General features: G+C 53.3%; 8 protein-coding genes across 8 annotated transcripts; 5 read left to right on the forward strand and 3 right to left on the reverse strand.

The window, feature by feature from the left end:
- Positions 1–819: 819 nt before the first annotated feature.
- BO97DRAFT_479329 (uncharacterized protein) lies at positions 820–2,974 on the reverse strand (the record flags this gene model as incomplete). The annotated part of the gene is made up of 5 exons (XM_025700685.1): positions 1,998–2,974; positions 1,631–1,913; positions 1,122–1,251; positions 938–1,046; positions 820–877 (listed from the first exon to the last, which is right to left on the reverse strand). Exons 1-5 carry the CDS (start codon positions 2,957–2,959, stop codon positions 820–822), a joined length of 1,542 nt encoding a protein of 513 aa, XP_025549438.1. The 5' UTR covers positions 2,960–2,974.
- Positions 2,975–3,530: 556 nt separating this feature from the next.
- BO97DRAFT_394385 (uncharacterized protein) lies at positions 3,531–5,106 on the forward strand (the record flags this gene model as incomplete). Its single annotated transcript, XM_025693975.1, has 1 exon — positions 3,531–5,106. The coding sequence occupies exon 1, from the start codon at positions 3,544–3,546 to the stop codon at positions 5,104–5,106; it is 1,563 nt and encodes a 520-aa protein (XP_025549439.1). The 5' UTR covers positions 3,531–3,543.
- A 2,002-nt stretch (positions 5,107–7,108) lies between these two features.
- BO97DRAFT_349720 (uncharacterized protein) lies at positions 7,109–7,855 on the forward strand (the record flags this gene model as incomplete). The annotated part of the gene is made up of 1 exon (XM_025691924.1): positions 7,109–7,855. A coding segment is annotated over one exon (747 nt), but the record flags the coding sequence as incomplete, so codon positions are not given.
- Positions 7,856–8,321: 466 nt separating this feature from the next.
- Positions 8,322–9,837, forward strand: BO97DRAFT_444726 (putative monooxygenase; the record flags this gene model as incomplete). The annotated part of the gene is made up of 3 exons (XM_025698484.1): positions 8,322–8,417; positions 8,495–8,695; positions 8,753–9,837. The coding sequence occupies exons 1-3, from the start codon at positions 8,372–8,374 to the stop codon at positions 9,835–9,837; spliced, it is 1,332 nt and encodes a 443-aa protein (XP_025549441.1). The 5' UTR covers positions 8,322–8,371.
- Positions 9,838–12,086: 2,249 nt separating this feature from the next.
- Positions 12,087–14,355, forward strand: BO97DRAFT_372799 (putative C6 transcription factor; the record flags this gene model as incomplete). The annotated part of the gene is made up of 5 exons (XM_025692878.1): positions 12,087–12,464; positions 12,512–12,892; positions 12,940–13,274; positions 13,329–13,679; positions 13,737–14,355. The coding sequence occupies 5 exons, from the start codon at positions 12,087–12,089 to the stop codon at positions 14,314–14,316; spliced, it is 2,025 nt and encodes a 674-aa protein (XP_025549442.1). The 3' UTR covers positions 14,317–14,355.
- Positions 14,356–15,367: 1,012 nt separating this feature from the next.
- Positions 15,368–19,887, reverse strand: BO97DRAFT_394394 (uncharacterized protein; the record flags this gene model as incomplete). Its single annotated transcript, XM_025693976.1, has 2 exons — positions 16,742–19,887; positions 15,368–16,676 (listed from the first exon to the last, which is right to left on the reverse strand). The coding sequence occupies exons 1-2, from the start codon at positions 19,660–19,662 to the stop codon at positions 15,368–15,370; spliced, it is 4,230 nt and encodes a 1,409-aa protein (XP_025549443.1). The 5' UTR covers positions 19,663–19,887.
- Positions 19,888–20,132: 245 nt separating this feature from the next.
- Positions 20,133–22,859, reverse strand: BO97DRAFT_479334 (RNA polymerase-associated protein). The gene is made up of 4 exons (XM_025700686.1): positions 22,274–22,859; positions 21,438–22,183; positions 21,248–21,390; positions 20,133–21,197 (listed from the first exon to the last, which is right to left on the reverse strand). Exons 1-4 carry the CDS (start codon positions 22,489–22,491, stop codon positions 20,469–20,471), a joined length of 1,836 nt encoding a protein of 611 aa, XP_025549444.1. The 5' UTR covers positions 22,492–22,859; the 3' UTR covers positions 20,133–20,468.
- Positions 22,860–23,004: 145 nt separating this feature from the next.
- BO97DRAFT_407000 (demethoxyubiquinone hydroxylase family protein) lies at positions 23,005–24,034 on the forward strand. Its single transcript, XM_025695550.1, has one exon. The coding sequence runs from the start codon at positions 23,122–23,124 to the stop codon at positions 23,863–23,865; it is 744 nt and encodes a 247-aa protein (XP_025549445.1). The 5' UTR covers positions 23,005–23,121; the 3' UTR covers positions 23,866–24,034.
- The last annotated feature ends 49 nt before the right edge of the window (positions 24,035–24,083 follow it).

Genomic DNA, 24,083 nt, shown 5'->3' on the forward strand with positions numbered 1-24,083 from the left:
AAATCGCGGGTATTAATCGGAGCTGTATTTCTAGAGCACTACTTGAAGTATTTTACTGTGCTTCCTGTTCTTTTCCAGGATCTATATCTCAGTAGCGTCTTGTTTGACAGGGGTCTTTAACAGCCGTCCACGGTTCCGAATCCTAAATCTCAATTGGGCTTAGCTCGCTGCAGGTCATCATCTTCAGCGCAGTGGATCTTTTCGCAGAGTCTGCCAACCCGAAGGCTCGAATACTTTAAAGGTACGCATCAAGTTACTTTCCCAGCGAGCGTTGACAAAGTATACCTCTAGTGATTTTTGGTTAGGTGAGGGATTGAAGCTGGGACCGGGACGGCTATTGAAGACCTCGACCTTTGGCACCGCGGCTTTGGTCTGAGTTAATTGAAATAAGCGCCGAAAGACCGAGAAGTGCAGAGCCCATTTCTCATAAAGTTCGGATCTCGCGGCTGATGCCGTGTTTTTCTAGTGCTTTTAATAATTTAACCTTATCCAACAGTGCAAGACCGATTAAGTCAAGGCTTGATCGTTCAGCATAGATGGTGACATAAAGTGCGCACATACATTACAGTCTTGATTATAGCGTAGCTGTAGACTACAAGAAGCCGTGACACATTACCCGATTAAGTATTAATGAGTCTAAAAGACAATATGCCCTCGAAAAATCGATTTAATTTATTGATAGAAAGTCATTATTCATACAATAGTACATATAGAGAGTCATAGCTCCATCGCAAAATCGCTCATTGGCCTCGTTTCCTTGATCTCAAAAGAGCGGAGGTGCGGAGGTCATAAACTCCCCCGGACTGTTGCCACTCCCCCTCACTCTGCAACTCTATCCGTATTCTGCTCCCCAAGCTCGTTCGACTCTGATTTCCGTCTGTCGTTAATAGTTAGAATACCATTCTATCCTCGAGCTCAAGTATAAGAAGGATCGTACCTGGCGTTGAACTCCTCAATCATACTCGCCATGTTGCCCGCGCCACTGGATCTCCGGTCTGGGTGGTCGTTCGCCGCACCGCCAAAGCTGCCGAGCAGAGCGTTGATCCCTTATAGGTAAGAAGACAAAGTTAGCTTTGCACGATAGATTTCAGCCTTCGATATAGTCTGAGAAGCCAACATACTCTGCTGGTCGTTATGACTTGCTGCGTCGGCGAGTTCACGCTGCGCAGAGCTCTTGCGGCGGTCGCGCTTGAGGTGGCCGTACTTCTGAACGAGGTCCATTGTATAGATGTATGTCTTTGGGAATTCTTGCTGAAATGAACAGGCAGTATTTACTAAGTTGGAAGATGTAGCAGAGACTTGAATGATGTGATGATTGAATAAACAATCCAGCAGTACTACGGCTCTACTATACAATATATAACTTCCCTGTACGACGGTCATTGCATCATAGCCAACCCCAACCATCCAATCATCATATGATTCGTATCCGAAGCATCATGGTCCAGATGCCAGGTGGTGCGTTTTGCTGCCTATCATGGATTACATGATCGAGAAACCGAGATCAGGAGGAGAGATTCGCCTCTTCTGCAACAGATCATGCCGTCATAGTGGCTGTGTGTTTCCGGCGGGGATGCTTTCCGCTTGCACGCATCCGTCGAGGAGATCTGCGGAGTGATGCCTGGATGACATTACTCCACCTTCTTGGACACCTCCATAATGAAGGCTGATTGGCGGGGGATGGGCGAGGTGTGCGCGTTAATTGATCCATAGGCTGAAGAAAAGCATTGTCATCGTGCAAAAGCATGGTTTGTGGTCGTGCGGGGAATCTAGGTCTGTCTGGGCGCGTGGCGGAGCGGGTGACCACATCCATGGATTTCGCCACATCACACCTGGGAAAGAAGATTGTGCTACTTGGAAAGCTTGAGAGCGAGAGCATTGGGGTTACATAGCCACAGAGAGCGGCTTTTACTCTACACACTCGTATCCAATACATTTTTACTGCCCAAGAGCAATAGTGTTGAACTGTACTGTACAGCTACGCCCGTCTGTCCTACCTAAACCGCTGCAATTTGGATAGCACGTCCAACAGCGACCCGGTCGTATTTGTATCGGGCGGGTGTTTGCCGTCACTACTCTGGGGGATGTAGAAGGCCTTCCAGCCGGCATCGATCGCGGCGCGATAGTCCTTCTTGTAATCGTCACCCACATGGACGCACTCCCAGTTGTTGCGATCGGTGTCACTCGCTCCGACCAGCTTCATGGCTTGTCGCCGAGCCACGTCAAAGATCACCGGGCTTGGCTTCTCCTCGCCGGCCTCATAGCTGGTAATCACTAGGTCAAGATCGTAGATACCCTCTTCAGCTTGTTTGTTGTCCGCCGCCTCACCATCGCGTGACCCTCGCATCTCAAACCCAGGGAGCTGTGTACTCGACACATCCTCATTGGCCCGACACATTCCCACAGATAGACCCAGCGATTCTAAGACAGCAGGCACCCGGTCATCGGAGTTGGAAACCACCCCGACCACGATGCGGCCGAACGGTCCCAGTCGTGTCTTGGTGGCTTTGATGTCGCGGAGGCGCGTGAAGAAGGAGTCAGCGTTGGCATCGAGAGCGTAACCATCTCGGCACGCGAAACGGTCGAGAAGGTGTTGGATGAGGCTGTCCGGTAAGGGTGGTGACGATGCTGATGGAGAGGTGGCTGAGGCAGGGGGTTGCAAGACCTGGGCGAAGCTACCCCGGATCACCTCTTCCCACCATTCCCTCGGCCCACCGTATTGACCGCGGAGAGCCTCGGCGCGACCGTAGTTGGGTCGGGCCTTGGACTGCGCTTTGAAGACGTTTTTGAAAGCGGATTGGAGCCGTTCCGGGGTCACCGTGGAGCGAGGGAGGCCGAATTTGTGCGCGGCAGAAGCGTATTGTTGGGGGACGGGTTCGCGTGGGTGGAAGATGGTGCCAAAAGCATCGATTGTGAGGAGGAGGGTGCGTGCATTGCGTGGTGGCGGTGGAGGAGGCATAGCCTATGAGCGATGTTATGTCGCTGGTGATGAGGATGGCTTGGTTGCAGCAGCAGATGACGGAAGAGAGCTCGCATCGGGCATCGGCGATAGCAGGAAGCTCCGAGGTCTACGGGACTAACTACTGCATTGAGAGGTTGAGTCCGCGCCAACTCGGTGATAAGATTAGATCGTTTTTTCCCTCCCGCTTCCGTGACAAGTTGACAACCAGTTGGTTAGACTCAAGCTTTGTTTCGTTCTGATCGACAGGTTTAGGGAGGTAAAGAGGCCATCATCGTCAAAATGGTGCTTCGAATAGCGCCGATTGCTGATACATTATCAACTTCATTATGTGATTGATCCATTACAAGATACAAGGGCATTGCGTGCCCTTCCACAAGCCTCGCGAGATAAAAGTTGTCGCCTGAGCGCTGACGCGTCAGACCGACCATCCCCACTTGGAAACCTCCTATCGGGTTTATCAGGCACAAGTCGCCTCCTATTTTCCGAGGCGGGGCCTGAATGCATATAACTGATCACTCCACGATCTCGCTCTCATCATTCTATTCTTATCATCGCCATCACCACCGCTGCCGCCAGTCGAGATGGGTGTTTCCCGCCTGCTCGTGTCGTCCCTCTTATGGGTAGCGAGCACCAGCGCGATTACCGAGTCCTCCCCTAATGCGAACCACATCTTCAACTCCGTCCATTCGTCGATGCGGCAATGGGGCTCGTCGTTGCAACACAACGGCATGTCCTTCTTCTTGGCGACGGTTCCCACTGGCACACAGTTCTACCACGGCAACGCCAATCCCGCGCCGGTCAACGGTACGGAATGGCTCGCCTTCGAGCCGGAGCATGCCCTGGTCTTCGCCCGGCCGTTCCGTGGTCCGCCGCCCCCTGACGATGACGAAAAGAAAGACTTGCGGAGAAAGAGGGTGGATGTCGAGCAACAAGAGTTGGAAGCAGGCTGGTTGCACACCTACACCGCTGCGAAGAACCTTCGTCTGCTGTATGTGGATGGTATGTCAGCGGGTAAGACCGCTAACGGGACGCTCGACGCAGAGGACCGTATCTTGTTCCAGGATAACCTGCCTGGTGATGGAGCGATGCATGGCGAGCGCGAATGGGCGGTTGAGTTCTGCCGCATGGCACGGGAGGATTTCGACGGCCGACTGGATGGATTGCTGCGCATGGAAGCCGGCTTCGAGGTTATTCTCTGTGACTTTGCGCGTGATCTGAACGAGGTTCGTGTCACGCAGGTCAAATCGGACAAGTCATCTGGTCGCAGGGGACCGGGCAAAGGGAAGGGCAAAGGGAAGGGGGGGCCGCCGGGCGGAGGCACGGATTGGTTGAAGGGCATCACGGCGCGATATGGCGGTATCGGAGGCCATCGAGTCGCTTTGAACTATGAGACTTTTGTGTCAGCCTACACGTACGGTCTGGATCTGTTCCATTCTGCGAACGAGACCTTCTCACTTCCACGCCTTATGCATCTCTCCTCCCCGGAGCTGCAGCCTATCCGCGACGATCTGCGCCGCCTTATCCTGGATCATGCCGCCAAGGATGCCCTGTACGACTGGCAGGCGATCGCTGATATGGTCGTGGAGCGGTATGCGCGCGACATCCGTTACCTCGCATCCGGGGATGTCACGACTTTAGAAGAGCTGCATGCCGAGATTGAGAACATGATGACCCCATTTATCGACTATTCGGATCGCGATACTGACGCGGAGCAGGATCGCTGTGCTCACCAATTCATTCCTGGAGAAGTTGCGACTGATAGCGTAGCTGCCACCGCCATTCACTCCGTGGCACGTAGTATTTGCTCGACCATGCTGGCAGCCTGGCAGGAGATTGATTACCAGACTGCTGTCAGTCACTTCCGGAAGCTGATGAAATACCTGGCTTGGACGACTTGGAAGCAATGCAGTGGCTGTGGCGATCATGAGGTCTGCGTGGTCCCCATTTGGCCGATGGGCACAATTGAGGACTATGAACACCCCCAATGTCGAGATTTCTCGAACCCCGTCAGCCCCGGTCAGGGCTATTGGGGCAACCCTCGTGGTCCCCGGCCTCCTAAAGGGGAGGAAGCAGCTGGCCTGTTGGAACTGTTTGTTTCTTATCTCCAGCATATAATTGGAGCGCTTCTAGGAATGGATTTCTAAGTGGCGGTAATTGGTTCTTTTCTATCGCTTGGACTCAGGTTATTGATTTTCTTTCTGTTTTTTTTCTGTTTTTTTCTTTTCTTTTCTTTTCTTTTCTTTTCTTTTCTTTTCTTTTCTTTTTTTTTTGGCTTTCTCTCATTTTACTACCCAACATGTGCTAGTTTTCTATCGGTAGAATTTTCATTATCGGTTGTCTGGACCCTGCTATCTCTTTTCCCTCATCTCCTAGAGGCTTTGAATCGGAACACTATTACCCCGTCCAGGGGCTGGAGCCAAGAAAAAGACAAGATAGCACGATAGCAAGATACAAGCTGCATTCCGTATCGTGCCAGTCTTTGAACCCAAAAAAGGTCCTACAGGGTTCTCTGTGTTCTTTAGTGTTGGCTGCATAAATTCAAGCCGCCCATCGATAGTCTGATGCAGGCCTGCGTTAGGGCTAAGCTGGCGCCGATCGGCGGGGATAGAGACAAAGACTTGGCCAATACTCGTGTCGGAAGTTCAGTTCCGTAGTCTACTCATCCTGGTTCCTGCATCGTCTAGAACTCCAATTTATCTGTCAACCCGAGTCAGAGAGTAGCCCGTGCCAATTTTCATTCAGGATGCGGATTGTTCGGGCAGCCAAGCGGAAGTCCCGCAATACACCATTGACAGCCACCGCAGATAGCTAGCAAGTACTAAGTGAGCTGTGGGGCCTTGTACTCCATTACAAGAAAAGTGATTACATGGATTAAACAATTCCAATCATGAAGTCCTTTAGGGTCCGTTCGTTTCAACCCCGCTCTCTACACACTCCTCAAACGACGCACATTTCTTTCTTCACTGACCTGGCGTATATATGCCGACATGCTGCTATCAGAAAGAGTCTAGATAAGAAATCTTCCGAGCAGAACTTTCTGTCAGCAAATGAATCAAGCTTGATCAGTCGGGAGTCATTCTCCCGAATCTTAATTGTCACTCATGCGCCGATCGTCTGCGGCTTTGGCTGTGAGAGATCAACAGCCCCTTTGATAGTGACATTTCTGACGGACAATAGTCTCTGCCTAGCCCCTGCTGCTTATTTGGGCATACGTCGTGGTTAATCTCGATTGATCTATACAAGATACGAACGCCAGAAAATGGCCTGGTTGCAACCTAAACGGTGACAGTATAAATATACCATTGCTCGTGCGCCTTCTCGTCATCATCCCAGGCCAGCAAGCTCGCTCTTTCGCTCTCGTCGTTTCCTTCTTTCTTTTCCATCTCCTTCCTTGTCTTACTCAACAACCCGTCATTCGCTTGTTCTAGTTAGTCATTCTTTAGACACTTCTTCACCATGAAGGCCTCTATTTTGACGGCCCTTGTCCTGGCCGCCTATACCGTGGCGACACCAATGGGCCAACCTTACTCTCGCGATAGTGGATGCACTTGCCAGCCCAGCGGGTACAATGGCTCTGGCAGGAATGGCAGTGGTTCTGAGCCCCCACAGCCTGTTCCCGAGACGTCATCCCCTGCACCTTCTGGTCCTCTATCCTCTGGTGGCTCTCCATCGGGTATTCCTTCTTTCCCCGAAAGCCCGGCTCCCGCTTCCTCTCAGCCTGCAACTCTGCCAGGATATCAACCAGCTCCCTCGGCCATTGTGCCCTCAGGCCCTTGTACTCCAAATGACGAGCCTTCTGGGGAGCCTTCGGGTGCTTCCGGACCGTCTGGCTTTTCTGATCCTTCTGGCTCCGGAGGATCGTTGGAGCCCTCTGGACCTTCTGCTCCCGGTGACTCGTCTAGTCCTTCTAGCCCGTCGGGCCCCGCTGGTCCGGATGGCTCCCCCGGTCCCTCCGGTCCCTCTGGTCCCGCTGGCCCGGGCGGTTCCCTTGCACCTACCCCCTCCGGCACAACCACTCCTGGAAGCGCTTCGAGCGCTCCCGGCGGTTCCCCACCATCGGGAGCTTTTCCCATCGGAACTGGCTCCTCGACTCCTAGCACAACTCAGCCAGGTTCTTCTTCATGTGAACACGACCACTGTCATGGCACGGGACACCTTATCCAAGACCTGGGTCCTCAGGCTGATCGCCTGTTGAAGGTGGTGGGTAGCGGCACGGAAGAGCTGCTCATCCAGCTGAGCGACCCGGTGGCCGATCTGCTGACCGAACTCGGCTTGGTCGGTCTGGCTCAGCCTGTGGGCAGCATTATCAAGAGCGCCTCCAGTATTGGCGAGCTGGTGTCGGACCTAGGCCAGCCCGTTGACAACCTTTGCATTGTGACGGGAAGGGGTGTCGGCTACCTTTTGATCGAATTGGACCAGCCTGTCGCAGGTCTGCTCCGCGGTCTTGGGCTAGACGCGCTCGCTCAGCCTGTTGGGAACCTGTTGAGTGACATTGGCAGCAGTTTGAAGCGTCGAGAGGATGTCTCGAACCCGAGCGGCCTGCTCGAGAGATTGGGACCTATTGTGGACTGTTTTCTTCGAATCACCGGTGAGAACACCGAGTTACTATTGATCCAACTGAGCAACCCCGTCGCTCAGCTGCTGAATGGCTTGGGCTTGACTGGTATTGGGCGCAGTGTGGGCGAGGTGGTCCGGTCGGCCGCGTCGGTTGGTGAGTTGATCGCTGACTTGGGCCCCGAGGTGGATTGTCTGCTGACGGTGGTGGGCGATGACGGTGGCTTCCTGCTGATCAAGTTGGCTCCCGATGTTGCGGCGTTGGTCTCGGGTCTGGGGCTGCCGGGGGTGGGAGTGCCCGTGGGCACCATTACAAAGGACCTGGGCATAGCTTTGTAGAGGATGGACCTCCCCACATCTCATTCTCTATGTTCTTATACCGACTCCGTCTACCGATGTACAATCAGATAATACTAATCATAATCTTAATACCATGACTTCACCATTTGTATCCAAGTCCGCGTATTGGAGAGGATAAAGTCATCCCCGGCAGTGAGCTGAATCGCCCCACGGGGTCCGTTGCCGATGTGTGGGGAAGCATGAACCATTTGCCTGAAGCCTGGGGGAGATAGAAGTGACAAAACCAGTCACCGGAGAGAGAATTCGCCTCTCGCGTTCGAAAGATTCAGTCCGAGCCAGCTGGTTGGGATGTGGGAAATCGTGGGGAAGAGGAGGCGCCACGGCTAAGATTTACTCCGCCACCCCCATCCCGATTGCCGGTCGCCATATCATATTTAATCCCAGTATATCCTGTGCCTTCATTCTCTCTCGTATTTCCTCCTAAGACCAATCTCCTCTCCTCTCCTCTCCTCTCGTCTCCTTCTATCTCTCCTCTCATTTTCTTCTTTTCACACAATGGCTCAGTCTCCGCAAGATCTGAAGGTCGCCATTCTGGGCGCAGGTATGCCGCGATTCCCGTCCCCTAAGCCCTATCAAGTATGTTTCTCGAGAAAACACCTATACTAAGATTGAAAATAGGTATGGGTGGTTTGACCTGCGCTCTGGCCTTGGCCCGCGAGGGTTTCAAGAACATTGATGTCTACGAGACAGCCTCTGACTTGGGCTTCGTTGGAGCTGGTATTCAACTGGCCCCCAACATGGCTCGTGTCCTCAACCGTTTAGGCGTCTGGAAACAGATTGAGGCTGAGGCTGTCAACGTTGTCGAGACTAGTGTTCGAGGTAAGCTGTTTTGAGTCAGTTGAAGCAATCGATCAAACGGCTGACATATCCTCATAGTTGGAGCCACGGATGCGGAACTGGCTCACGTACCACTGGAATACATCGCAGAGACCTACGGTTACCCGCACATGGTCGGCCACCGTTCATCTCTCGCCAACGGCCTTTACCAAGGCTGCCTTAGTTACCCTGACGCGATTCGCTTCCACTTTGCTACCACCGCCCAGGACGTCTCCTTTGGTCCCAAGCCCTCGTTCAAGGCTGTTCCTCGTGACACCACCCAGCAACCCTACCGCGTGGAGGCCGACGTTCTCCTTGGTGCCGATGGCATCAAATCCAACACGCGTGTTGCCATGCTCGACTTGCTTGGCATCCAGGCCGGTGTCAAGGATACCAACCAGGCCGCTTACCGTATCATGATCCACAAAGATCAGGTCAAGGATGACCCCGAGCTTCTGGCCCTGATAAGCGGCAACAGGGTTACCCGCTGGATTGGCGAGAAACGTCACATCATTGCCTATCCGGTCTCCAACAACACCATTTATAACCTCTCCACCACTCAGCCTGACACCAACTTCGCCGCTGCCACCAACGCCACCTACACCACTCGCGGTGACAAGTCCGTCATGTTGAAGGTGTTCGGGGATTTCTGCCCCATGGTTCAGCGTATGCTCAGCTACGTCCCGGAGGGTGAGGTGTGCGAGTGGAAGCTCCGCGTTCACGAGCCCCTGCCCACCTGGGTGCACGAGTCCGTCGCCCTCGTCGGTGACTCCTGCCACCCGACCCTCCCTCATTTGGCGCAGGGTGCCGCGCAGGCGATTGAGGACGGTGCCGTCATTGGCGTCGTGCTCTCCAAGCTGCCCGATACGACCCCCGCCTCAATCAACAAGGCCTTGAAGGTGTACGAGAAGATCCGCAAAAACCGTGCGTACGCTCTCGTCGAGATGGCTGCTGCCTCTGGTCGGGCGCTGCACCTGGGAGAAGGTGCCGCCAAGGAGGAGCGCGATAAGCAATTCGCCGCCCTTCGTGAGGGTAAGGGCCCGGTGCCCGACAAGTGGGCCGATGCGGACGTGCAGCGCGAGATCTACGGTGTGGATGTCACCAAGGAAGCCGATGAGAGATTTGATGAGCTGTTCTCGGCGTAAGCCTTCCTCAATTCCCCGTTTTGTTTTGTTTGTTGTCTGTGGCCGGGCTGCCATAATTAAAGTTTGATGTGTATATTCTTCTCTGTATATAGAGCTGATGGGTTCTTTGCATTCAAAGATCAGGTCGTGAAGCGAAACTGGTCTGAAGCCCCATTTTCTTGGTGGATGCGATATTAGCATTGTCAGGCATAAACAATGATGATTTATGATTCCCTTTTTTTCAATTTCTTGTCCCTTCAGCAGTAAATCCTTAATTATCCTCGAGTAGAGCGGGAAGCTATAGGACTTACCTGCTATATACCCCGGAATTTCCCCGAGAGTTCGAGCAATTAGCTATCGAGATCTCTCAGCTAATCGCAACTAGTCAGTGTGATTTGTAAGAGTCGATTGCCATGCCATTCCATGCACGCCAGCAATTAATCCTTCGTCTGCCCATCATTGTACTCAAACTCCAGCTTATAGAAGGGTGATTGTGAGGGGTCTCAGTCAGGTGATGCCGACTCCGCACTCCGGCTCTTCCTCAATCGTCTTCTTCTGAGTTTTCACCTCACCTGCCTTAATCATAATTCCCCTCAACTCACAATCCATGCTTTTCATTATGCCTCCTTGCCTTGTGAGTGGAAACATAACGATCACCACGTCAAATACCTTGACCTGAATCGTTTCACCAAAATTGCAACGCCCCGTCCCGCTAGCCTTGTTTTCATCCATTTTTTCCTGTGCGAGATTGTGAGATCTACCTCATGCAGGCGACCCACCATCGCCCTGTTTGACGGAAAATAGTTCCACCCAATCGAAGTAGGACAACGGACCATTTAAATCCGCCTACTTCCCCGATCACTTACGCTCCTCACGTTTCCGGATGCTAACGGACCTGAAACCGTTAGACACTTAAATGTTTTGTTGTCAGCGTGACACTGGCGGTGCGCTTCGAACCGCTAGATCGCCGGTCGGGCTTTGGGGCTTCACGAGCATTTGTACGGTACAACCATTCTTTCCATCCGACGGTCCCGCTCGGAGAAGTCTTGGGCTATATCTAGTGCCATACTGGTGGAACCGAGCCGTCCCCAGACTAATATCAAATAGGCAGGAGACTCTAGAGAGCTATGCTACACTGGGAGAGTCATTAGCGAGCTTTCCTCGGGAACACCCCCTGAGCAGCAGATTCTTTCGCACCTCATTGGGCCCATAAGGCAGTTGATAGTTCCGGGTGGCTTCTTGCCAAGAATTCTGACAACCCTCAACAATTACGGCAAAAAATGCCGAGTGGCCAGCAAGTCTCGGTCCTCTCGCTGGGATAGCGGCTAATCGGTGTATGCGGAAATACCTGCGGATATGAGGACATCATGCTAATGTTTGGATCCTGAAGCACTAGTTGCGTGTTGTTCCGCGATAGGTCTGATTGGCCTTTTTTACTTCTGCATCGCACTCTTTGAGGAAAATGCTATTATTGCTAAGGGGTGGACAGACGGTGGTTTCACTACCCTTGCAGCCGGTGGGCCATGGACGATGCTCAAGTGCGTTGTATCTTGATTGCAGGGTCAAGGCCGGGTATAATCTTCCGCATCCTTTGTTGACCGAGCTTAAGTTGATCGTTATATGGTGAAAGTATTGGTGTTTGTGGAGACGTTCTCAGGGCAACTTGGCAAAATGAGGTACGATCTGGGGTATCCTAGCCAATTCTCGCTGCGGTCTGACATGCTCGTTCCTAGAAAACCTTTCGCAACCGATGAACCTACAGCTATGCTTGAAAAGAGTGGTTCCAGAGGAAAGGTTGACGGTTGTCCTTGTCTAGTGCCTACGAGGTGTCTCCAAGCAAAGCCCGAAACCGAATGTGGTCGCATATGCCGACAACGTCATGGTTAGATCTTTTGCCAAGTTAGTGATTGCTGGGAGTCGACCCGAGTAGCTGGTTGCAATGTGGGACGTGTGGATCAGAGTGGCCAACTTCTAGTACGGAAAACTTATCCTTTGGGTCGCCCCCTATCAGGGTTGCCCTACTATGCAGCAGCTATTCCGGAGCCAACTTTTGGGCCATCGCAGGTTTTTTTTCAATTGGGGTATACGGCATGTCTTGGCATGCATTAATCATCCAGTTTTGCCGCCAATTCTGGATGCCAGGGTGTTGCCATTGTTGCCATTCAATACTGATGCTTTTGCGTGATCCCTTTCTCCTTTCTTTTCTCCTTTTCCTTCACCCATCGATCTGAATCTACCTTCCTGATTTTCTTCATGGTTTTAACATTGACATGCAGGCGTCCGCTGAACCTGGGGCGGCCGAGGACACCGTAAAAGGCCGTATCCCTGATGCTGCGCAACAGAGAACACCGAAAAAGTTGCCTATTCCTCGGCTTCCTACTTCATCACTCAAGTCTAATCAGCAGCGCACGGCACGTGCGTGTGCTGCTTGCCGTACCAGAAAGACCAAGTGCGACGGTCGCAAGCCCGTGTGTAGGCAATGTAGTCGCCTCGATCTCGACTGTTACTATGCAGGGTCAAAACGTGAACGTCAGCAGCTGGAATTGGATACTGTTCGTTTCAGAGCTACAGCCTATGAAACTCTGCTGCGCGATATCATCTCGGAAAGCAATCGCATGGACATCAAGCCCATCGAAGAGATCATCAGTGTGAGTAACTCCCCACACTAGTCCAGTCCTGTTACTTAGATCCGCAGAAACACTTTCAAGGGAATCCAGAAGCATTCTCCACACTGATGGCTGCTCGATCGCTATCGGATCAACATCTGCAACAGCCACATCCCGGTATCTCACTGGCTCGCATGCACCTAACCTTGGCCTCCAATCGCGCCAGCTCTACTCAACCTCTGCAGGATTGTCCACTGGTACAAACCAGCAACATCGGCCACTGGACCGATCTCGTCGACAATACCACTGCCAGCCATCTTTTGTCTCTCTACTTTACGTGGGACAACCCGACATGGCATCTCATCGACCAGGAAATGTTCCTTCGCGACCTCGAGAGCGGTCGTACGCGGTTCTGTTCATCTCTTCTGGTCCATGCGCTTTTGTTCTTCGGCTGTGTAATCGCTATTCCGGTCCTATTACGTTTCGTATGGGCATCAACAACTAACCTTGGTATTAGAGTTTCTCTTACCATCTGGCGCGAATCACAGATCGACGGGAGGAGAAAGTGTTGGGCGAGAAGCTGTATTCGGCCCTGCAACGCCTGTGGAATATTGAAAAAGAAATCACCTGCCTTCCCACGGCGCAGTCGAGTATCATGATTGGCTTGTTGTGTTGTACCTTTGGGATTGATCGAATGGGAACAAGTTATATCATGCATGGCGCTACGTTATGTCGTCAACTGGGGCTTCATCAGGAACAGCCGTCTTTTCTCCAGGACGATATCGATCGAGAAGCCGATTCCGTTTCTAGGTGTCACAAACTAATCTCATGGGCTGTTTTCGACGTTCAAGCGTAAGATGCCGCCTTATAGCTGCCCGCTCCTCGGACTTCACTGATGTATCACAGACTAGCGGCGCAAGTGTACCGAAAGAAATCGGCCTGGAAAGAGCCGCCGTCCGTCAGTTTTTCTGAAACCGAAGCGGCAGCTCTAGATGAAGGAGATGAATGGAGCCCATACCCTTTTCTTAATCCAATCTTTCGGCCTTTTGTGCACACGGCTGCAAGAGCTCGAGGGGGCTTGGTAGTCATTGTCAATGATATCGCCATCTTTGCCTTGAAGTTTCCGGACTCACCCATGAACCAAGAAGACTGGGAGTACGGCTTCCAGCTCTATGAGAAGCTCCTGGACTGGCGGGCCAGTTTACCTTCTGTTGTCACTCCGGACGAGAACACGTCGCCACATATTCTCATTTTACAGTGAGTCTCTATTTCTTTCCTTTGCATCTATGTTCCTTACTCACTTCATCCGTACAGTATGTACTATCATGCGACAGTTGTCTCATTATGCGAGCTTTTCAATCTCTATTCCGATTCAACGAACACCCCAATCAATACCGAATTCGACACCCAGGGCCTCAAACTACAGGCCATGAGTGCCATCGGATCTCTCATTCTCTTGTTTCAAACCTGCCATGGATTCAAGTCTTTGCCGGTTGTTATGCTCCATTACTTTTGTGCGGCAGGCGTGCATTCCATCTCTCAATTGCGCCCGCAAGATCCCAAGTGGAGCCTCGTCTTGGAGAGTTGTGTGGTTGGTCTCTGGCACATGAGTCTCGGATGGGGTCGGTTGTGCACTGCGTTCCTCCGGACCATCGAACTAGTCCTCAAGGCCACAAAACCAGACGTATCTCTCATTTCACCCAAGGTTCGAGCTGTCATGCAACAACTCAACACCAATCGTTGGACCGCGACAGACGTGAAGTCGTTGGCGGCAGACTATGTTGTGTATCATGTTCCGAATTCCAAGGGCCAGGGTGCCGCTGCGGGGCCACAGCACCAGGCTCATGGGCTGCAAAGCCTGATATATGCCATGGATGAGCATTCTCTCGGCTGATGGACGAGCAAGTGGCACATGCGCGCCATCCCAGCTACCGTCTTTGAGTAAAGCTCCATGCCGTGCAGATTCCCATGTACTTGCGAAGGCCGCCCGTCGCCACCTGCAGCACTCTGCTGATCACTTCGTTCTCAACATGTTATCATGCCTGCTGGAAATACCTATCAGGGTAATTATGGTCGATGAATAAGCTCGCAGGGTCGATACGCTGGAAATAGCATGTCACCCATATCTCATATATCACGCAAATCCTCAGATGCCCTCAACTGATGCATTCGCGAGAGCACAGGCATGCTTAACCCGGTCTTCCTCGCGCTCGGGATTTGTCGTTTGTCATCGGAACGGGGCCATGCCAAGGTTGGTATTCTCAGAAACTTGTCTTTGTTAGCGATAGCGGGAACCTCGAAACTAATTCCGAGTTATGCCTATTCAGTGACGGGCGATGTGTAAATGCATCCCAACAAGCTCTTTCCCACTCGAGCACATACAATATGTGTAACACCGCTAGAGAAGTAAACTTCTGAGCACCGAAGCTGTAAAGGCCGCTGCCATCAACAACGCCAGCACTGTCCTAGGAACTTCACCTAAATCGCAAGCTTCGGACACTTCAAGATCCTTTTTTCCCTGGTGTTAAATCTGGAAAGGCTGCGATAGGTCAAGTGCCTTTATTCATCAGTGAGATTCATTTGTGAGGGGGATTGCAGTTTTGGCTTTATCAGACTAGCGAATGATAGTCACCTGGTAAATAGTGGCCAAAAACTAAGTACTGTACAACCGATGGACTCATACATATCGCAGTCAAAGTGTAGAAATTCATGTACATTAGGATTGCTGAACGGAACTAAAGCTCAAAACCATATCCAGCCCCAACGCCTATGATATCCTCCCCAAATGCGCCCGCCTGATAGGTACAATAACATCCACAATCATAGAATAAAAGAAAACAATCCAGTCCAGTCCAGTGCAGTTAAGATATAAAGCATCAATAAGCCCTCCACAATCTCCACCAACACTCAAAAGAGCACAAGCAATCCAATCCAACAGGGCTAATTCACTCCCACTGCCCCTTCCCCCCCAACGCCCCCAACCTGCCCGCCACCCGCTTATCATCCTTCAACAAAGCCGCAAAGCTCTTTGAGCCCGCGCCACCCTCCCTTCGCTGCATACGAAGCTGCTTCTCACGCTCCCGCTCCCGCGCCGCAGTGTAGTAATTCACCGCGCCGCCCTTCTTGATACCTCCGGGGTTCGCGTTCGTGGTGGTGGTGGTGGATTTACTGGACCCATGGCCTGAGTTGACGGAAGCCATGCTGCTTCGTCGACTGTTATTCGCCGATGTTGTTCCTCCTCCTCCGGAGGAACTACTGGACGAGGTGCTCCGTCGGATGAAGGACGGCGGGCGGTGGAAGCCCATCATCCCTATGCCTATGCCGCTGCCGTCGGCTTGGGTCTTATTGTTATCGGCGTTGGTTGCGAAGGCGAGTTTTCCGCCGGAGGCGGAGGTGGAGGCGGAGGTTGTGGAGGCCGAGTTGCTGGAGGCTTGGCGGAGGAGGGCGAGGCGGTCGACCACCGGACCGCGGGTGCGGCGGGGGTGGTGGGAGAGGAGGTTGGCAGGGGGTTGTTGGGGGTTTTGCGGTTTGTGGGTGCCAGAGGGGGTGGGGCCGGCGAGTTCATCGTCGGAGTCGGAGTCGAAGGCTGTTGGGTCGAGATCCATTAGGGTCTCCTCCGGGTTGTCTTCGTGGTCCAGGGACGCGTCCTCGTGGAAGGAATCGTATTCGTGGGTTTCCGTTAGGAAAGATAGCGTCTCGCGGATCTCGGCGAGCGTTGCTGGTTTCTTCGACATGGCGGACGCGGGCTTGCGGCGGAGGTGCGGCGGGGGCCGGTTGTAGGTTGATTCTGTGGCTGGGTCGAGAGGACGTTTACGTTTGTTGTTGTTGTTCTCGTCGTTTTGAAGGGGGTCGGTGGTGGTATTGTCGTTGTTGTTGTTCTGCTGGGTCTCGGGTTGATCGGGTTGGGTGTTCTTGTTATTGTTGCTGTCTTGTTGGCTCTCGTCCTCCTCTTCCATGAAGTCGAAGCCGAGGTCTTCGTCATCGTCGTCATCGCGGTCTTCGACGGCGCGGAAGAAAGCGGCCTTTTTGGGGTTTTCCGCGATCTCGCCTATCTTCTCGTCGGCGAGGAGGGCCTTGCGCATCCGGGCGAACTCGCGCTGCTTCTCTCGGCGACGCGCTAGGAGTTCGTCGTCTGAATCGTCTAGGTCAAACTCGTCGTCTGCGTTCGCGCCGCGGCGACGGCGGAGGGCTCCTGTCGTGATGTCCTTCAACAACTTGGCGACTTGCTTTTCGTCGTTGGTGCGTTGATGGTGGCTGTTTATTCGGTGATTAGTTGTACAGAAAACTACGAGAATATTTTCACAGGGGCAAGGACTTACGCATTCAAGGCAGCGAGTTGCTTTTCGTCAACAGTCTCTCCGCTATTGTCGTTGATCATCTGTCTGTCAAAAGCGTTCTCCTCGTCATCGTCATCGTCGTCGCTTCCGCCGCCTAATCCGGCATATTCGTCGTCAGACTCCTCGGCTGCTTCCTCCACGATGTCCTTGGCTTTGCTTTTGCTCTTGTCAAACAGAACAGCAGGCTCCTTGCTCTTCTTAGGTCCCTTCACCACATTGAAGGCATTGACGCTGATCTCAAAATCTCCTTCCCCCTCCTCTTGTTCTTCAATCATAGAGAGATCGGCTGCGCGTCCGCCACGCTTCAAATGACGGATGCTTCTTGTTGGAACAGGAGACTGGTTTTGGTCCACGATGACGGTTTCTATGGTAGACTGCGGGGTGCCAAGGAATCGTTTTAACGGGTCAAACGGTGATAGAATGAAGCCTTCATCTTGCGTGGGGTCGGGGATCTGCGAGAAACCGGATAACGAGCGTGGGGCCGGGGATTCAGACACTCGCGCGGTGGACTGGGCGTAGTTAGACAGTATATCATGGGACTCGGCCCTTGGCACTTGGCTGTCCCTGATGAAAACACGGGAATCGGACTCGTCGTGCCCAGGCTCGGGCAAAGTGTTCGGAAGTGTGGCAGCAGGCGTCTGTTGACTGCGTTGCGGGCTTCCGGCTATCGTACCTGCAAAAGCCTGCGTCAAGCTCATCAGGTCGTTGGAATTCTGTGCAGGGAGATGAGGTCGGTCGACAGACCGTGTTCCGGGCGTGGTGGCGGCAATGATGGGTTTCGCTGGCGTCTTAGGCTCTTGTTCCTCGTCCTCATCCTCATCGTCGCTGATGACCCGGGTCTGTCGCTTTCGTCTCTGGGTTGGCATCTCGGTCTCCTCAGACGACATGATTTCGGACTTGTCGTCTTCCGATTCGTCACCTTCATCGGCCGCAGAGTCGACCAGTTCCCCACCACCTGACTGTGCGTCTGCCATCTCTTCATCTTCGTCTTCGCCACTCTCAGCCCCGTCCTCAGACCCCGAATAATCGTAGTCCTCGTCCTCGTCCTCGTCATCATCGCCGTCGCGCTTAGCAGCTTTTCGTTCCTGCTTGGCGATTGCGTCGGCTTCCATTCGTGCCTTTTCGACCAGGTTCTCGAGTTCATCCTCCATGGCAGCACGCTCTTCAGCCGTTTCGATGTGGATACCCTTCGCTCTAAGCTCTTCGATCCTCTCTTGTCTTTCTTTGGCAGCTTGTTGTCTTGCCTTCAGAAGCGACGTCGCAGAGAGCTGAGCCCCATTCATACCCTTTGATTTGCGGTTGGGAGACGTCAAGTGCGCTAGAGCTTTCAACTTGACCATCGAAGCCGGTTCCTGCAACTTCTTGGCGGGGAGGTTCTCGAAAGCTGCAATACGTCGGCACTTGGCAGGCGAGGTGACAATCTCCAAATCACTGTCCGAGTCGTCTTGCTGCTGGCGCGCCACTTCTTCACGGGAGAGCCTGACGCGGACCGCAGACACAGTCAATACCTTATTTTCTTTCTTGGGCGGCGCGACATCTGATTTCGAAGCTGTCGCCTCCACCTCCACTCGAGCAACAATTGGTTCCTCTGGCTGCGGACGCGGATTGGCAAGAATATCTTCCAGCGTAGGGAATTCGGGTCCGTCTGCCATATTGTCGGTAGTTCCCTCCGCAGTCGGCACCTTTTCCACAGGGCCCAGCACAGGCGACGTGCGAGGGGTCTCCTTCTCCTTCTGTGCCTCGGCATCCGACGAGTTCTGCGATTCGGTCGTGCTCGACGAATTCTCCCCAGCCGCAGGGGCAGCAGGATCCTGCCCGCCAGCAGGCTGCATGGAGTTGAAGCGCGCAAAGAAGCTCTCCTTGGAGATCTTCTTCTTCGTCTGCGCCTGATGCGCCAACTGCATGTTACGACTCATACGTTGCGTTTCGCGATTCATCTCCTCCAGCGCTTTTTTGCTCGCCTTCCGCGCCGCCGGCCGTGACTGCTGCTGCTGCTGCTTTCTGAATTTGGCACCCGAGGCACTGTCGCCCTCGCCCTCACTCGCAGACATCATCATCTCCGAGTCAGACGGCTGCTCCTGCTGCTGATTCGCTGCTCGCGCAGCCGCCCGTCTCTCGGCCTCGGCCTTTTCCTTCTCCTCACGCTCTTTCCGCTTCTGCGCCACGAGAGCCAAGAACCGGGAATTGGGTGGCTTTGGTGTGTTTTCGTCGTCATCCTCATCTGACATGGCTTGCTTATCGGCATCGCCATCATCGTCCCGTCCCTTGACGGGCGACGAGACGAAGAGCGGAGAGTAAGCGCGCGCAGGAGCCTCCTCCTCATTCTCCTCCTCCTCCTCTTCAAGCCCAGGATCGGGCAACAGACGAGATTTGCTGGCATTCGTAATCCCTCTCCGTCTCGGTCCAGCCGTCGGGAGATCATCATCCTCATCATCATCCTCCTCCTCATGCCCATTTCCCTTACTGCCATTGTCATCATCACCCTCCTTCTCGGCGCGTAAACTCTTCGAAACCCGCTCAAAAGCCGTCATCGACTCCGCACCACTCCCACCCTGCAATCTAGCAGCCATCCGCCCCTTCGGCCGAATCACATCCTCCTCTTCCTCCTCCTCATCTTCCTCATCCAACCCATCAACCATCATCTGCGACGACCCCGCGGACCCCACAAACGAAGAAATCCGACTCTTCTTCAACGCATCACTGAGTCGCGTCGTAGACTGATAATCGTCAGTTTTGTCACTTCCGTTCTGTGGACCTTCGGTCTCGGAGTCGCTGTCGCTGTCGAACGCCGCGAGCATGGCTTTGATTTTGCGGCCGGGCGTGAGTAGCGGTTCCGCTGTTTCGGGGGACGCGGAGCGCGTGGTTGTGCGGGGGGTGGAGGGTGTCGAGGACATTATGTTCATGTATGTATGTATGTATGTATGTATGTATTGGGGGTGTGGTTATTTTTGGGGGTTGGGTATCAGTATCATCGAATTCCGGTTTTTCGGTGGTTGCGGTTATGTTTCGTTAATGCGTGGTTAGGGGGTCATTTCTGGTATCTAGGCAATTGAGCGGGCATTTGCAGAAGGGGACAAAGAAAGTAGTGCCCTGCCAGATGAATAATGGTTGGGCTGGTTGGGTTGTTCAATTGAGGCAGAGAGCTGTCTGATCTATTCGGTAGATTTGATTAATCAAGGGCGGACGGATGCCGGTTTGGGGGGTGAAAGACGCGCCGCGGCGCGCGGGCGCGTGTTGGCGTGGAACGGCGGGTTGTGACACGTGATGATTGTCATAGATTGTCGCTTATCGTCTATCCTTAAATACCTTAAGTATAGTTAGCAGTTAATGGCACTGAAACGCAAGCCTTGATCAATCGTCATGCATAATGTTAGAACAGAATGTATTGATAATGAGTAATTGTTTATTTGCAAGGGTCCTTAAAAATACAGCGCGCCGTGGATTTCTCTTGTTGGACGCCAGTGAACACCACCAGAAAAGAAAAAGAAGAAGGAAAGAAAGAAAAAAGATTTTTACAATCAAATGATAAAACAGCCGCTATAGCATATGCTTTCGAATGCATTCAAGTCCCAAGATGTACCCTCAGATTTCCTCCAATATAGTGTGTGGCAATCGTTCATCTGTCAGGAGCTGGTTTGGTTTAGAGCTGCAAGCTTCCTGAGATGGAAATAGTTGGTGGTAGCCACGATATTTGAGATTAGCAAAGAGACTAGATCTCAATATCCAACTCAATATCTAGAGCGGCGATGTTCTCGTCGTCCATGTTGCGATGACGGATCGCACCGCTCTTCACAGGTTTCTTCTGGCTAGCTGCAAGTGTCGTGCTAGTGGTGGGCGTGCTGGCCTTGGAGGGCGTGCCTGAAGCTGAGGTGTCTTGGCTGGCGCTCTCCCCGGGCTTGGGCGACGCGATGTTATTGCCGTTGACATCGTAGTGGGTTCTGGCGTGGGTGCGGACTCGCATGAAGGGGTTGATGGTGGCTTCGCCTCGGGCCACCGCTGCGGCGGCTTTGCGGCTTGCCTTGCGCTCTTCGAGCTGGGCGCGGCGGACATTCTCGTAGTTCAGCTTCTGGTTGCGCAGGTTTAACTCGGCCAAGCGTTCATGCTCGGAGGGCTTGTCGGTTCGCGGCCTGGACAAACTGGTGCCGTGGGCGACCTTAGGTGCGGCCATGCTGTTTAGTTCATTCTGCAGCCTCTCGGCCTCGGCATCGTCACCAGCTGCTTTGGCAAGCTTGAGTTGTTTCTCGATGTCGACACGTTTGAAGAACTGCGACTTCGTATCCAGTGATCCTTGCTTGCGCAGCTTTTCGTTCAATTCTTCGTTCGTGAATTTGTGGTTCAGTAAACGATTGATATCGGCAACTTTGCTGGCCACCTGGGATTTCGTGGCCATCTTGCAATCTTCGATAGCCATGGTCTGACGATAGCGATTGAACTCGGCCTGGAGAAGGTCAGTTTGTTGTCGAGAACTATATGCGTACGGGTACAAACCTCAGTGAAAGGGGAGTCCGAGCAGGCGATAAAGGGAAAGTTTTTCTCGGCCTTGCCATGTGCTAGCACGGCATACTGATTCGTGGCGAATGAGCGGCCGTTCGGTCCCTCCATCGCGTACATAGGCCCTTCCTCGACGATTTCTGTTATTGTTAGTGACGCGAAATGAACAGGAACCGAATTCTCTTACTCTTAATCAAACACAGACGATACTGATTGAGACCAGTATCGCGGTTGGGGCCGACGTTCACTCGAGCATAGCAACCAGAAATCGCCTCCTCAAATCCGGGGTAAAAGCAGACCTGAGCGAAATTACTCCGGCCAACGCGTGTCCGCTGGACATCGCGAAGTTCTGCTGGAGGATCATCCTTGGGCGGCGAGGGAGATCGTTCCCGATCGTCCCATTCTACCTCACTCTCGCCTTCGGCGTCCTCATCCGAGAGCCTATCATCCCGGGAGCGGGCCTTCTGGTCCTTAGCTGCAGGGTCCCGACGGCGGAGCTCGTCCCGTTTGCCTTTCTGCTCGCGCTGTCGCTTATAAGCCTCGATCGCCTCTGACGTCTCCCCCACCTTACGACCACCTAGCGTCGTCTTCTGTCGCGAGCTCTTGCGGTTGCCCTCATCTAAGTTCGCTGCGCTAGCCTTGCGCTTGTTCTTCTTGGCCTTGCGGGCTTCCTCCCGTTCTCGAGAAGCCAGCAGACGCCGGAGGGCAAGGTCCTGATTGTGCCGGTCAACCTCCTGCGCTCGTTCAGACAAGATCTGCTCTCGCTGAATCTCAGGCATCGCCATGATTTCCTCCTTGTCCTTTGCGGAGTAGTAAAGCTTCTCGTAAGGGAACATCGGGCCATCGTCTTCGCCTATATCAGCAGAGCCCTCTGAGTCGGATGCTGAGTCTGATTCCGACATGCTGGCTGAGTCGAGGGATTCGGCCGCTGATCTAAATCATGACCGTCGTGTTAGCCAGAGGACCTCACTGCGGGATGGCAGGTATGCAAGATGAGCGTCGGTACGGCTGGGATAAACTTACAGTTCACCATCCTCATCATCATGACGACGCGACTTTCGTCCTCGTCGGACAGGTTTGGCGGTGCCTCTGCGACCCATGGTGGACGATGCGGCCGGTGATTGTGATGGTGAAGAGGAACGATCAGGGGAGGCGGCCTTCTCTCTGGTGGGCGGGGAAGACTCCTCATCTGAAGAGTCACCCGCCAGCGCCAGAAGTTCTGCATCGAGATCGTCCGCCATAGTGAATTGTAAGGTGTAGTGGAGTTCGGCCTGGGGTGTGCGGGACCGGGTTGTGCGAGCCCTGGAAAGAAGCGCTAACCCTCAGATGTGGTGCAAAAGGGTCCAATAAAGTTGTGCTTTATTGAAAAGCGCAGTGAAAGCAGCGTATACTGTCTAAAAAGGGCGGCTGCTGAAGGAAAAGAAAAGCCTTCAGGTGGCCACAGGGGACGTCGGATGGAGACGAAATCGCGCTATATAGGACCGGGGCGCTCTGTTCGAAACAGTTGCCGAAGAAAATCCCTAAGTATTTCGTTATATAGTGATGATTGCGCGGAGAAGATAGGGGTTGAAATCGGAGTGACGCGCAAAAGAAGAACGGACGATGACTTGATCAGTTAAATATGAAAAGTAGCGCCTGAACTTCAGCCATGACGATACGATGTTCCGCTCCCGGGTTGGCGCTCAAAGGCGGTGAGTGAGCGCGCTCATTTCAATGAATCGGGTTGGGCCACTTCGGAAAGCATGGCAGCATATCCAGGAAGTAAATAGTTAGAAAGTGAAACTTTCTTCTCTCACAAAATCTTAACCCGGCATTGTCGCAACAGTCATTCCTCTCGCTTCATTTCGTTAAAAGTCTCAGAAAGTGTCACAATGCTCGCGAGGACTTCCCTTGCCGCATCGTTCCGACCAACGGCCGGCGTCCTCGACTTTCTCGCGCCCTCCACGCTGCAGAGCCGTCGCCTGTACAACTCGACAGCTACCAATCAGTCCGCTGCATCCACTACAACATCGGCGCAGGCGCCTGGGTCAAAACCGCGATATGCCCTCAATGCGAAGCAACGCGAATTCCTCGACAGCGCCCTCCGCGTCAACCAGGCCGGCGAGTTGGCAGCGACTTTGATCTACACCGCGCAAACGCCCCAAGTCGTGCGCTCTCACCCTCACTTACGCCCCCTGATGAAGCATATGTACGACCAAGAAGTGGGTCATTTCAACACATTCAACCACCTCATCGCGAAGCACCGAGTACGGCCGACGGCGATGTACCCGGTATGGTACGCGGCCGCGACATTCCTAGGCTGGTCGACAGGAGTCATGGGGCGTGAGGCGGCGATGGCTTGCACCGAGGCCGTGGAGACCGAGATTGGATCCCACTACAACGATCAAGTGCGGGAAATCCTCTCGTGGAAAGCGGAGGCGGAGAGCCGGGGCGAGGAGCTGGACCCGGAGCTGGAAGAGATGCTGGCGAACTTCCGGCGGATTCGGGACGAGGAGCTGGAGCATCTGGATCATGCCGTGGAGAACGATGCCAAAGAGGCCAAGCCGTATGATCCGCTGGTCAACTTCATCCGCTACGGATGCAAGGCCGCTATCAAGATCAGCGAAAAGGTCTAATTGTGAATACAAAAGACACTCCAAGCCTCGCAACATACGACATGCGACATGTTAATAGCTGGACTAACCCGGCGTTACGGTACCTATGTATGATACACTCTACCTTGCCCTCTGTATTATATTTCAACCATGCACATGTACTCTATAGAATGCATCGAAACTCGCTCCGGTCTGTTTCGCTCTTAGCAGTTCGCTCACGGGGTCTATCATAATATCAA

This window comes from Aspergillus homomorphus (genome assembly GCF_003184865.1).
Source record: "Aspergillus homomorphus CBS 101889 unplaced genomic scaffold BO97scaffold_30, whole genome shotgun sequence".
In the NCBI taxonomy this organism is placed as follows: domain Eukaryota; kingdom Fungi; phylum Ascomycota; class Eurotiomycetes; order Eurotiales; family Aspergillaceae; genus Aspergillus; species Aspergillus homomorphus.

Excerpts from the sequence above, each read along its gene's own strand:
- BO97DRAFT_479334 (XM_025700686.1), bottom strand. The coding sequence starts at position 22,491 with ATGGCGGACGATCTCGATGCAGAACTTCTGGCGCTGGCGGGTGACTCT. Across the intron at positions 22,184-22,273 it reads GATGATGAGGATGGTGAACT|ATCAGCGGCCGAATCCCTCG; the intron begins GTAAGTTTATCC and ends GTCATGATTTAG. Across the intron at positions 21,391-21,437 it reads TCGTCTGTGTTTGATTAAGA|AAATCGTCGAGGAAGGGCCT; the intron begins GTAAGAGAATTC and ends TAACAATAACAG.
- BO97DRAFT_407000 (XM_025695550.1), top strand. The coding sequence starts at position 23,122 with ATGCTCGCGAGGACTTCCCTTGCCGCATCGTTCCGACCAACGGCCGGC.